A 13,664-nucleotide genomic window follows, 5' to 3' on the forward strand; every position below is an offset into this window, starting at 1 on the left:
GCAAGGTCTGGACAATACCCAGGTTTGTGCTGAAAGTTTAGAAACATTTGTGCCAGACAAATGCTAGGCAGTTACTGTGTCTTATAAGAGACAACCTAACCACTTTACATCTCTATGACACTGCCCCTTGACACTCAATGGCATTATCATCACTGAAGCCCCCATCATCAATATTCTGGGGATTACTCTCTATCAGAAACTCAACTGGACTCATCATACATGAAATTGAGGGGCATGGATGAGGTGAATAGTCAGAGTTCTTTTTCCGAGGGTGGAAATGTCAAATGCTAGGGGGCAAAGGTTTAAGGCGAGAGCGGAAAAGTTTGAGTGAGACTTGTGAGGAAAGGTTTTTTTTATATCGAAGGTAGTAGGTGACTGGAATGAGCTACCAGGGTAGGTGGTAGAAACAGATACGTTAGCAAAGTTCAAAAGGGATTTAGACATACACACTAACAGGAAGAAAAATGAGGTATTATGGATCATGTGTAGGCAGATGGGATGCACAGACATGTGGGCTGAAGAGCCTGTTCCTGTGTTGTACTGCTGGACGTTCTGTAAAGATAGAGGCTACAAGAGCAGGTCAGAGACTAAGAATACTGCAGTGGGTAACTCACCTCCTGACTCCCCAAAGCCTGTCCATCATCTACAAGGCACAAGTCAGGGATGTGACCGAATACTCCTCACTTGGCTCCTCACAAGCTCAACAACATTCAAAAAGTCTGACACCATCCAGGATAAAGCAGCTCACTTGATTAGCACCACATTCACAAATATCCACCTCCTCCATCACAGACACTCAGTTGCAGCAGCGTGCACTATCTACAAGATGCATTGCAGGAATTCACCAAAGATCCTTAGACAGCACCTTCCAAACCCACAACCACCTCCATCTAGAAGGACAAGGGTAGATATATGAGAACACCACAACCTGCATTTCCCATCATGCCACTCACCATCCTAAATTGAAAATATATGACTGTTCCTTCACTGCTGCTGGGTCAAAATACTCAAAGTCCCTCCCTAAAGGCATTGTGGATCAACCTGCAGCATGTGGGCTGCAGCAGCTCACCACCACCTTCTCAAGGGCAATTTGGGATGGTCGATAAATGTTGGCCCAGCCAGTGATACCCACATCTGACAAGTGAACCAAAACAAATCTAACAACATTCTGGGGATTACAACTGACCAGAAACTGAAATGGACCAACGATATGTCTTCAAGGAGGCAGTGGGTAAGTAGTTGCATCACTGGACTAGCAATCCAGATCTCTCAGCCAAATCCCATCATGGCAGATGGTAAAATGTGATTTAATTTTGAAAATCTGAAACTAGGAACTGGCCTAATGGCGATCATTGTCAATTGTCATAAAAACACATCTGGTTCACAAATGCCCTTTAGGTTAGGAAATCTACCATCCTTATCTAGTCTGGCTAAATGTGACTTCAGACACATAACACACATAGTGGGTGGCACGGTGGCACAGTGGTTAGCACTGCTGCCTCACAGCGCCAGAGACCCGGGTTCAATTCCCGCCTCAGGCGACTGACTGTGTGGAGTTTGCACGTTCTCCCCGTGTCTGCGTGGGTTTCCTCCGGGTCCTCCGGTTTCCTCCTACAGTCCAAAGATGTGCAGGTCAGGTGAATTGGCCATGCTAAATTGCCCGTAGTGTTAGGTAAAGGGTAAATGTAGGGGTATGGGTGGTTGCGCTTCGGCGGGGCGGTGCGGACTTGTTGGGCCGAAGGGCCTGTTTCCACACTGTAAGTAATCTAATCTAATCTAAAAATAACAATGGGATTGACTCTTAACTGTCCTCTAGGCAATTAGAGACAGGCAATAAATGCCGGCCTAGCTAGCAATCTGTGAATGGATTTTTTTTAAGAAGTGGCTGCAAGAGCAGGTCAACGGCTAGGAATGCTGCAGCTACTCATCTTCTGACTACCCCATCCATCTTCTACAGTGGACAAGTCAGGAGTGTGATGGAATGCTCCCCACTTGCCTGGATGAATGCAGTCTCAATAACACTTGAGAAGGCATTGCACAGGACAAAGCAGCCTGCTTGATTATTTGTGGATGTGGTGCCATTCACTCCCTAAACCGCTGATTTCCTCTACTGTGGAAATTCAACAAGGCTCCTTCAACATCATTTTCCAAACCCACAATCACTAACATCTAGAAAGACACGGGCAGCAGTTACATGGCAACACCACCAGGTTCATGATCCCCTCCAAGCCACTCAACATCTTGATTTAGAAACATATTGCCATTCCTTCAGTGCCTTTGGCTACCTCTCCAATGGCAATGTGGGCCTACTGACATTAAATGGACTACAATGGTTCAAGAAGCAGGCTCACCACCACCTTCAAAAAGGCAACCAGCGATAGGCAATAAATGCTGGCCCAGGTAGCAACACCAACATCGAAAAAAAACAACACATAGACATCAGCTGTTTCCACAATTGCACTGGTAGTCCTTGTGGTTTTCTTTGTCAACATGATAGGATCTGCATTATTCGGAATCCTGTTTGATTTGCATATCTATGTGTTTGCTCCCTTGCTTTTCTCTGATAAAGTTATAAATTCCCTCTCTTCCTATCTAGTGCCTCACCTTCTGTTGCAGTGATGTACTGAGAGAAAAATCATCTGCTCATGTTTACATGAATCTGCTGGTGCAGAAATGAAGAGCTATGATGATTTTTTCAGGTGATGGTGGTGATGTCCTCACCCTGTCATGTAAAACTGTAGCTCAGATTGTTGGGTGGTAGCACAGTTCAGTGACCACTTCCTTAGTTCCTGACTAAAGTGGAGGTGGTAATGTTCCATTATTGCTTTTCATTCTAGTTGTGAGGGCAAACTTTGCAACCATTGTTTGATCTAATTATTGCTTCGAGTGCATAATTCATGTTCGTATCAATTTATCACTTATTGAAGCTTTGCGTGGATGTACTTCAAAGACATTAAATGCTCTATTACCTCTAAACAAAAATAAAACTGAAAAATCTAAGAGGGGCTTCAACATTTATGCAGAACTATCAGAAATTCACCCAGACCTATTCTTCAGCTCTTTTTCACCCCAGAGTCCAGCAATTGTTTCCATGTATGAATCCAATTTTTGTGTGTAAAATAATTTACGTTCATTTTTTTTTGGCTCTTTTTCCAAACTGTCCTCTTGATGATGGAAACAGTTTATCTCGATCCTCAATAAAAAAAAACCCTCGTAATCTTGAACATCTCTATTAAATCTTCCTTTCACACTAACAGTCTCAGATGCACTCTCTATTGACTGTCTAGTGTGGGTGTACTCGTGCATGTATCAGAGTATGCCATTCGTTAGTGTGACTAGCTGATTCACATCATGCTGTGTTGGAGATGCAGGCCCAGTTGGGACATCCATATCACACTGCAGCTCCTTGACCACTGTTGGTGCTATTCAAAAATTATCACCATAGAACTTCCAGCTGAGGTGCTTTGGACAACGTTTGCTGTGACAGATGAAGCTACTGTGTTGATTGCTACAAGAGGATATTGAGAAGATTCTGGATTCTAAAGGAAATTATGCCAAATTTTGGCAAGAAGATTAGCAGCGTCTGAAAGTCTGTCGGCAGAAAACCTGTATTCAGTACTGGGGGATTTCATTGCAGTCTCTCTCAGGCTATGATATGACAGGGACATGGAACGGAGAGGAACCCACACAGATGGTTGATGGTGATGGTAGGGGAGGGGGGATTCAACACATTGCCAATCTTTCCTAAGGTTTTTATCTCATCCTTGCATTGATAAATAAAAATGCAAACTTTAAAAATATCCTGTCAAATTTTATTTTGATATTTTTACAAGTTAATTTAAAAAAAGTTTTCCAAAATTCATTTCGGACTTCATTTGACACCCGTAATGTGAAACTATGTTTTGTGGTCTCAGAATCCTATACCTTAACAACTGAACTATGTCAGAATGAAATTCTCCACTCCTATAAAATACTGTATCAACATCTATCACGTGCCCCGATATTTGTCATGGCACTAAAACCATAAACAGACAAACTTTCTTCAGCCCCCATGTTCCGGAATCAGCTTCACAGCCCTCTGCTGATTTCCCTCCTTTGACACTTCATTCAATAATTCTACACCCTTTCTGCCTTTAAGATCCCTGGGAAACGGAGGATAAAAAAACCTGCTGCTTAAAACACTCCCTTGTATTAACAAAGAATTACTTAAGTCCCACAATTGCACAACTGCAAGAATCTTTAGTAGGCATATGGTGTGTTAGTTTTTATTAGTAGAGGGATTGAGTTTCGGAACCATGAGGTCATGCTGCAGCTGTAGAGAACTCTGGTGCGGCCGCACTTGAAGTATTGTGTACAGTTCTGGTCACCGCATTATAGGAAAGACGTGGAAGCTTTGGAAAGGTTTCAGAGGAGATTTACTCGGATGTTGCCTGGCCTGGAGGGAAGGTCTTACAAAGAAAGGCTAAGAGACTTGAGGCTGATTTCATTGGAGAGAAGAAGGTTGAGAGGTGACTTAAATGAGACATATAACATAATCAGAAGATTAGATAGGGTGGACAGTGAGAGCCTTTTTCCTTGGATGGTGATGGCGAGCATGAGGGGACATAACTTTAAATTGAGGGGTGATAGATTTAGGACAGATGTCAGAGGTAGTTTCTTTACTCAGAGTGGTTGGGGTGTGGCCCGCACTGCCTACAACAGTAGTAGACTCGCCAACTTTAAGGGCACTTAAATGGTCAATGGATAAACATATAGATAAAAATAGAATAGTGTAGGATAGATGGGCTTCAGATTGGTTTCACAGGTCAGCACAAATCCGAGAGCTGAAGGGCCTGTACTGCACTGTAATGTTCTATGTTCTAACATTTGGAGAGAAGCACTGCAAATTGCAACACAACTAAGTCCCTACAGCACACATTACATCATCTCATACTAACTTACTAATGTATTAGTTGCTTCAGTCAACGTACCTTATCTATTTAATCCATTACATGGTTTACTTTTTGGACTCCACCAGTAGATGCCAGTACAGCTGGTAACAATTAAGGGTTTTGAATGAAAAAGGGTCCACGTACAATTTTTAAAAATAAAGTTGACATGGAGTAAAGACCAATAAGAGATCTTTTAAAGCTGTGGCACTCACATTCCTTCATTCACAATCAAAACATTCGGATTAAAATCTTAAATGCGTACTTCATAACTTATTTCATCTCACGTAGAATCACATTTCATCTAAAGTTTTAGCTAAGATACAAAGTGAAAGAACAAACAGCAAACCCATTTACTGAAGTTAACCTTTGCATGTGCAATGAAATACTGGAGATCTTGATTTGCAGAAATTAACTTACTGAAAATAATTAATTCTGTAGCCAACAGCATTTACATATACATACTTATCTGGTTTCAGATCTCGGTGTACAATTCCATAATTGTGCAGATATTCCAAAGCAAGGACTGTCTCTGCAAAATACATTCTTGCCATGTCAACTGGTAAGGGGCCCATATTTTTCAATAGTGTAGCACAATCTCCACCTATAAATTCACAAACAATTATTTTTCACCTACCAAAAACTTAATTGTTTAGAACTCTATATTGAGAAAGGTCTTGCCAGAAACAAAAGCTAATTTTAATTAAAAGTGAGTACATTACCTTCTACATATTCCATCACCATACACAAATGGCGCTTGGTTTCAAAGGAACAGTACATGCTAACAACAAATGGATTTTCTGCAAATGTCAGGATATCCCTCTCTACAAACGCTTGTTGGATCTGATTTCTAAGGATTAAGTTCTGTTTGTTTATTTTCTTCATCGCAAATCTTTGTTTGGTTTCCTTGTGACGAACCAAATACACAGCTCTGAAGAAATAGAAGGAACAGTTAGTCCTTAAGTTTGTACATCACTGTTAGAACTATCTAATGTCAGGGCAGTTAGATGATTCAATTGGGAAAGGAATACAATTCCCAAGAAATAAATGAATATGGCTCATTACACTTTTGAAATCTGAAGTACTCAGATGCAATCAAAATAATGGCAAGCTGTCTGCTGATGTTTTGTCCCAACCTCGTTCCAGAGGTTTAGATCATAGACTTCCTTGGATTGGTCCACATTTGTGAATAAAGTACTACAGCTACTGCCATCTGGCAGGATGGCTGACCATGTGACTTCCTGCCATCAGGATTTACAGGCTAGCAATCAACCTGCTTGGCCACATTACCAACGCAGCTTCCTTGGCCAAAAGGCTTGGCAGGGGTCTCAAACCCAGAGCTTCTGGTCCAGAGATAGAGATGCCATCCACAGCATCACAAAAGCCCATAATGATATAATGAATTCAATTAACCAAGCTGCAGATGGTAAGCATTTTTTATTTAAAATTCCACGATTTTCAACTCAGGATGCAAAGTTCAGTAATATTTTAACTATTAAAAGGGACACTGATGTCCTTACTGAAACCGTGCAGTGTCAACTCACAATAATCTTCGGGAATCATAAAATGAACACTCTCCCTTTTGAGGCTAACGACTTACTGTTGCAAGCAGGGTACACAATGATTTTTATATGACATGGAATGGAAATGGAAGGGAGTTGACCTTAACTACAACACTCACCCGTAGGCTCCATTACTGATCAGCTTCATGGTCTCAAAGTCAATTTCACGTGGTTTTCGCCTCCCCTGAACTGAAGGACTAAAGGTCTGCAAAGGACGAAAGAATTCCACTTTATACTTGTGAAAGAGTTATGGTATCAGAAGGCTCTTTAAGTACAGCATTTATCTCCATTTCCGCAGAACTATTTCCTTACTTTTAGTGGTTTTTCATCTGTGCCAATCTAACAGAACATTATCCAACATCAAGTAGGCTTTTCTTCAAAAGTTAATTCAGTCAATATTTTTCAAACAAAGTCTATTTTAAGTGACAAATTGTTAGATTCATCAAATAGAGTTAATATTGAAAAAGTGTGTCTGAATTTCAATGAGTTTTTTTGTAAATGGTTAAAGAGAGGGACATCAGTGCAGTTCAAAAAGGAGGGATTGAACTGAACCCATGGGCAAGACCGATCAGTCAGAAACTTAGAGCAAAGCTTTCCCCTTTCTAGAGGTGCAAAGAGGAGGAAATAATTGGGCAATAAAAAGAGAAAATGTTGGAGAAATTCAGCAGGTCTGGCAGCATCTCTGGAGAGAGAAAGGAAAGTTAACATTTCGTGTCCAGTGACCCTTCTTCCAAACAATGGGCAAGTTGGCCCTGGTGAGATATTCCCCACTCTTTCATTATTTAAGTGTAGGGTGAGTAGGTCCATTTGGGATTTTCTTGAGTCACTAGCAATTAAGGCCCATAAGTGGTCTATTAATAACCATTTAACAGCTACAACTTGTCACCTCCCTGATTACTGGCCTTTCTGACAGGCAAGAGAAGCAGCGAGAGACCCAGCCGAGAAACCAGAGCACCGGCCTATCAGGTTGGGATGGAGACAATTAGAGGTATTTATGGAGGGGTAAAGGAATTCCTACTGAAAGCCAAAGCCTCACTGCTTCCAAACCTGCCTTTTCCAACAAGAAAATAAATATCACTTACTTTCTTGCTGCTGAATCCCACAGGAGTAGGCTTCACCCAGTGGTCCACAGGACCCAGAAGATGCCTCTGATTGGCTGATAGCTTCTCTGAGGTTTCAGAATGCCAGTATCAAGATCTGTGATAGATCAAAATACCAAACCTGGCTCACCTGTCATTCCTCAATGAGCTGTTTGGCGCATGATTTCTTGAATTATACTGACAGTGGAAGGGGCCAAATAATCACTACCTCACACAATTTAAGTGAAAATGGAATAATCATACCTTCAATCTTTGATGTGTTTATTTGCTTATTTTCTTGCCCTAACCTGAGGTACTGGAGATGACAATTTATATACATACATCCAAACATATCAATTAACAGAACTAGGACATTTATTCTTCAAGTCTATTCTACTATCCAAAAGGAACACAGTCAATCTGTTTGCGTTCCAAACTCAATATTCCCATATACCTCTAGTAATCTTTGATTTCATTTCCGAACAAGAATCTCACTACCTTCACATTAAAAGTATTGAAAAATGCTCCCTCCAATGCCTTCTGAGGTAGAGAGTTCCAAAGTCTCTCAGCTCTCAGACAAAACCCTTCCCATCAATTCTGTACCAAAAGGCAACATTTAATTTTACAATAGTGACCCATACTTTTGAACTTAAAAGGAACTTCCAACTTCACCTTGTCAAGGCCACTCAGGATCTTGCAGACATCAATCAAATCACCCTTCATTCTTCTAAGCTCCAATGGAAGTAAGTCCAACCTCCAACTATCATCATAGCACAACGCCTATCTTCCAGATATTCATCTGGATCAGACTGATACAAATCTTCTTTGAACTATCTCTAATGCACTTACATCCTTTGTTAAATAAAGGAGACAAAATCTGCACAGAGTATTCAAGATGAACTCTCACCAAAGCCCGGCATAATTGAAACATAATATTGTTAATTTTGTTTTAAAACAGAAATTACTAGCAACATTCAGCAGGTCTGGCAGCATCTGCAGGAAGATAGCAGTGTTAATATTTTCAATGTAAACTCTTCATCGGGATCACTGTCCTGCTGCCAAGGCATTTTACCCGTTCTGATCAAGAGTCACCGGACTCAAAACATTAACCGTGCGTTCTGCCCACAGATGCTGCCAGACCTGCTGAGAATCACCAGCAATTTCTGTTTTTGTTTTGGATCTCCAGCGCATCTGTGTGGTTCTTTGTTTTATTTCACTTTATATTTTACGTTCGAGTCCTCTTGCATTCCATTAGCCCCATCCACTTGCTTTACCTGCAAACTAACTGTTTGTGACTCTTGTACAAGAACACCTAGATCCTGCTGCACCTCAGAATTTTGTAATCATTCTGATTAAGTAATTTTTTTATTCTTCACATTTTCCAATATTATATTCCATCTGACAGACTTTTGCCCACTACTCCACCCTCATCCTTGTTATTTGATCTTCAAAACATACTTTCCTCCACATTTGTGTGTCATCTTCAAATTCAGCCACAATACCTTCAATCCTCTCATCTAAGTAATTGATATACAGTGCAACAGTTGAGGGTTCTGCGCAGACCTCTCCAGGATCCCATTCCCAGTCTGAACAAAGACCTATTTATGCAAGCTCTGTTTTCTACCAGTCAGCCAGCAAATCTTCTAACCATTCTAGTACAGGAAACTTCAGTTTAACCAGCACTCTTGGTAAGCCAGCAACAATTATATATCTCAAATACCGGAAGTTTACTGTATTATTGTGATCTCCTAGAGGTCAGATGATGGTGCGTGAGAAGGCTCCCTGCCAGCAAGTTTTATTTAAGGCTAACTAAAATTAAGTGATTTATGCTGTAAATAATGTACAACAGTGACGTGTATATCCCCTGCATTATGTTTCTATTATTTATAGTGTGTGTTTTTACACTGATTATGTGGTCCCCTTGATTATTCTGAGTATTTGGCCAACCTACATACTCATAGATGCTGGTTAATAAAAAAAAGGCTATATCTTAAACCTATACCAGAGTCAATCTATTATGTGACATCTTGTCAAATGTCTTCTGGAAATCCAAATACAGTGTATTAATAGACTTCCCTTTATCCACACTATGCGGGTCAATCTTCAATGATTCCAATAAATTGGTTAAAGACAATTTCACTTACACAAAACTACGTTGAAACTTTTAAGGTAATTGGGAAAAATCAAAGTGTCCAATTATAACCTCTTTAATGATTCCCCATGACATATATAAAGCTAATGGGGCTATTTTGTCCCTGTTTTCTGCTTCACCACCTTCTTGAACAGGGGGATTTACATTTGTTACTTTCCAGTCTGATGGAACTTTTCCAAAATAAGTCTACTTTAAATCTTGTTAGTGATTGAAGCTAAGTGTGTAATCAGAACACTTGAATCTGTTGCCAATAGTAACTTCACGGCAGAACAACTACAATAGATATAAATAAAACAAATAAATACAAAATGTGTGCCACACAGGGATTCGCATCAATATATCTTATGAAAACAAAATTCTTGAGTACCTCTTCTTCTGGAGATGCACTCGATGTAAACTTGACAGACAGGGCTGAATATTTCTCAGTTGAGAGGTGAGGGGCTGGTAACATGGTGGGGAAGGATCAAGAGAGAGGAGTAAAGATATTGCCTTGGCAAATTACCAATGGCAAGAGGGAACCATAGCACCAGAGAGTCAACTAAGCCACTTAAGGGTCTAATTAAATGGCCCTTCCCTCTTCCCCCAATCCTACTGACAGAGGGTACAATCAATTTTTATCAGTGTTTAAGAATTATCTCCTGTTTTTATTTTACAAAATAGATGAACAAATGTTTTTACAAGAACTATCTGTATGAAGGAGGTAGTGACTATCGTACTGGGAATATAAACAAAGTCTTATTCAAATTAAAACAATTCAAGACCTGGCATTACTAGATAGAAATCAGATCAGACAGGTTCGATCATTTGAATCAGGCAAGGCTGTGGGGTGGAATTGTACTGTCAATAAAACCAGCCTTATTCTTCAGATGACAATAAACTTGAATTCTCACCATTTAGCTCCAGGAAGTGACCCTTAACTAGACCTAGACTGGACTCCCCTGGGTGGGAGGTGAAACAGCATGGCTGGCCAGCCAGTTTCTCTGCTTCAACCAACATCTTCTCCCCATCCCAGGTCATCTTTGCAGAGAAGGGATCGCTAACATGGTTCCACAAGGGTAACTTTCAGCCAATTAAAGGAATTCAACAGGAATTTACTCCCATCAGTGGTGGCTACTTCGGAATTTGAAACTTTGGAGAGAGGGTACCACTTTTTTGAAGTGCCCTTTACCTTACTGCACTATCACCACAGCCTGCTGCTCCCTTCATGCTGAGAGGTCTCTGACTGGCCCTCCAAGTTTAAAAACATACCCATCACCCTTAACTGGATGGAAAGGCCACCCTTTTGCACCAAATGCTAGGCCGTGGTAAAATACAGTGTGGCAGTCAGGAATCCATGGGTAAAAACCCGTTATGTGCACCTGACATCCCACTGCTCAAAAACAGAAATCGGTTTCTGCACAGTGGATTCAGAGTTTGAGATTAGAAAGAATTCATGGTTTTGGTAGGCACGCTCGTATTAGAAATGTTTCAGAGAACATCTCTGGAACACACACACTAAACAACCCCATCGTCCTATGGCCGAACACTTCAACTCCCCCTCCCCCTCTGGCAAGGACATGCAAATCCTCGACCTCCTCTAATGCCAAATTCTAGCCACCTAATGCCTGGAGGAAGAACCCCTCATCTTCCGCCTTGGGATCCTCCAACCACATGGAATCAATGTCAATATCACCAGTTTCCTCATCTTCCTTCCCCCCCACCTTATCCCAGATCCAACCCTTCAACTCGGCACCACCCTCTTGAACAATCCTACCTGTCCATCTTCCTTCCCATCTATCCACTCCACCCTCCACTCCGACTTATCACCATCAATCCCTACCTTCATCTACCTATCGCATCTCCAGCTAACTTCCCCCCAGCCTATCCCCCTCCCATTTATCGCTCAGCCTCTTTGGGCCCCCCTCACATTCCTGATGAAGAGCTTGTGCTCGAAATGTTGACTCTCCAGCTCCTCGGATGCTGCCTGACCAGCTGTGCTTCTCCAGCACCACACTTTTTGAGTCTGATCTCCAGCATCTGCGGTCCTCACTTTCTCCCATGATATTCTAGCAGCAAAATCTCTCCACATCTGTCTTAAATGGGCAACCTCTTATATTTAAATGACCCCTACTTCGACACCGTGGGCGGCACAGTGGTTAGCACTGCTGCCTCACAGTGCCAGAGACCCAGGTTCAATTCCCGCCTCGGGCATCTGTCTGTGTGGAGTTTGCACGTTCTCCCCGTGTCTGCGTGGGTTTCTTCCAGGTGTTCTGGTTTCCTCCCACAGTCCAAAGCTGTGCAGGTCAGGTGAATTGGCCATGCTAAATTGCCCATAGTGTTAGGTGAAAGGGTAAATGTAGGGGAATGGGTCTGGGTGGGTTACTCTTCGGAGGGTCGGTGTGGACTTGTAGGGCCGAAGGGCCTGTTTCCACACTAAGTAATCTAATCGCTACAAGATGCACCTTGTCAATGCCCCTCAGCATCTTACATAGTCCAATCATGTCACTCTCACTCTTCTAAATTCTAGCATTACAAGCTGAGCTTGTTCAACCTTTCTGCATGAAATGATCTGCCTATTGCATATATTAATCAAGTAAACCCCAGTGCATTTACATCCTTCCTTCAATCAGGAAACCAATTCTGCGTACTTATAATCCCAAGTGATGTTAGTACTGGACAAGTCAGATCCCAGACTGAAATTTGGCTTGTAGATGATAGTTTGTTTTATTTTTAAATAAGATGGTCTTTTACTGAAATAGAAGCACACAATGTTGCAGATTTGTTTTTAACCATAGAACAAAAGTTCATTACGCAAAAGGAGATTAAATAAAACAAGCAAAGATATTTACATCTATTTCAATCTGCAAGATTTCAAAACACAGTAAAAATATAATTGTATCTATCCCAAAACCATCACAATTCTTCTATCCCAAAACCATTATACCAGAGAGTCTGATTTTGTATCACATCTATAATTTGACTTAACCTGTTTCTTTCATAACAAAGTCTTCAGAGTTTAGCAGCCTGTTCCCTCATTAGTCACATAACTGATTTTAGACTTCGTAACTACAAATAATTCCTTCATTCTTCTAACCAAACATATCTGGTCTGGAGATTTCTAACTAAAACCCTTGCACTGTGGTAACCTATTTCCTAATGATTCTAAATTAATTCCTTTCCCTGGGAGAAACCATTTCACACACCTAGCTTAAACCAGGACTTCTGCAAAGTGACAAAAAATACTCTCCAAACTAAGGATTTTCCCCTAAGCAAAATAAGCAGTTATAACTTTTTGATCCTTTTAAACAAAAATCAAGCTAATGTCCCTCAATATTTACTTTGCCTGTTCATTACCTCCACCCATGTGAACAAATCACTATTTTGGCCCAGGAACACACACTTCCATACTAATGTTTTAAAAAAGGCTCCAGAAATACTGGCAAGCTAATCACGAAACCCTCTCATACACACAGACCAAAATCCACATGCCCCTAGTTCAAAATCCAACTCTGAAATAAATGATATATATAAATCACGCTCCTTACATCACAACACAGTGCTACAGATGTTGTCTCACCAACGTACAGTATAACTGAAGAATAACCACCCTACTTTTGTATTCATTTACTCTCAATTAATAATATCATTGTACTTGCTTTCTTAATTACTTGCTGTACCTTCGTATTAAACTTTGCGAGTCATGCACTATATGATCCAGATTCTTCTGTATCTCATATCTCTATAATTTCTATTTCGATAGTAAAATATTCAGACACTTCACTGTTTCTTTTCTTTTTTCTCTGCCAAAATGGCGAATTTCATATTTTTATGGTCTTTTTCCACTCACTTAACCTGCCTATAATCACTGGAGCTCCCTTATTTCCTGTTCACAATTTACTTCTCTTTTATCATCTGAACCTATCTTGTGTGGTAAACCAGGAGTCACATTTCGAAAGATAGCCAC

At 40.8% G+C, this 13,664-nt stretch overlaps 1 protein-coding gene across 7 annotated transcripts in view; it reads right to left on the reverse strand.

Moving 5' to 3' along the window:
• LOC122558001 (microtubule-associated serine/threonine-protein kinase 4-like) overlaps positions 1-13,664 on the reverse strand; it is a 475,290-nt gene that overhangs the window by 73,349 nt on the left and 388,277 nt on the right. For all 7 annotated transcript variants that reach the window (XM_043706362.2, XM_043706358.2, XM_088000634.1 and 4 more), the window contains 3 exons: positions 6,610-6,695; positions 5,651-5,859; positions 5,394-5,532 (listed from right to left, as the gene is read on the reverse strand). In XM_043706362.2, coding sequence (XP_043562297.2) covers positions 5,394-5,532; positions 5,651-5,859; positions 6,610-6,695 — 434 coding nt within the window. The remainder of the gene's footprint in view (positions 1-5,393; positions 5,533-5,650; positions 5,860-6,609; positions 6,696-13,664) is intronic.

This window comes from Chiloscyllium plagiosum, unplaced genomic scaffold (assembly GCF_037043375.1).
Source record: "Chiloscyllium plagiosum isolate Xiang-an unplaced genomic scaffold, Cpla_swu_hap1 HiC_scaffold_2, whole genome shotgun sequence".
NCBI lineage: Eukaryota > Metazoa > Chordata > Chondrichthyes > Orectolobiformes > Hemiscylliidae > Chiloscyllium > Chiloscyllium plagiosum.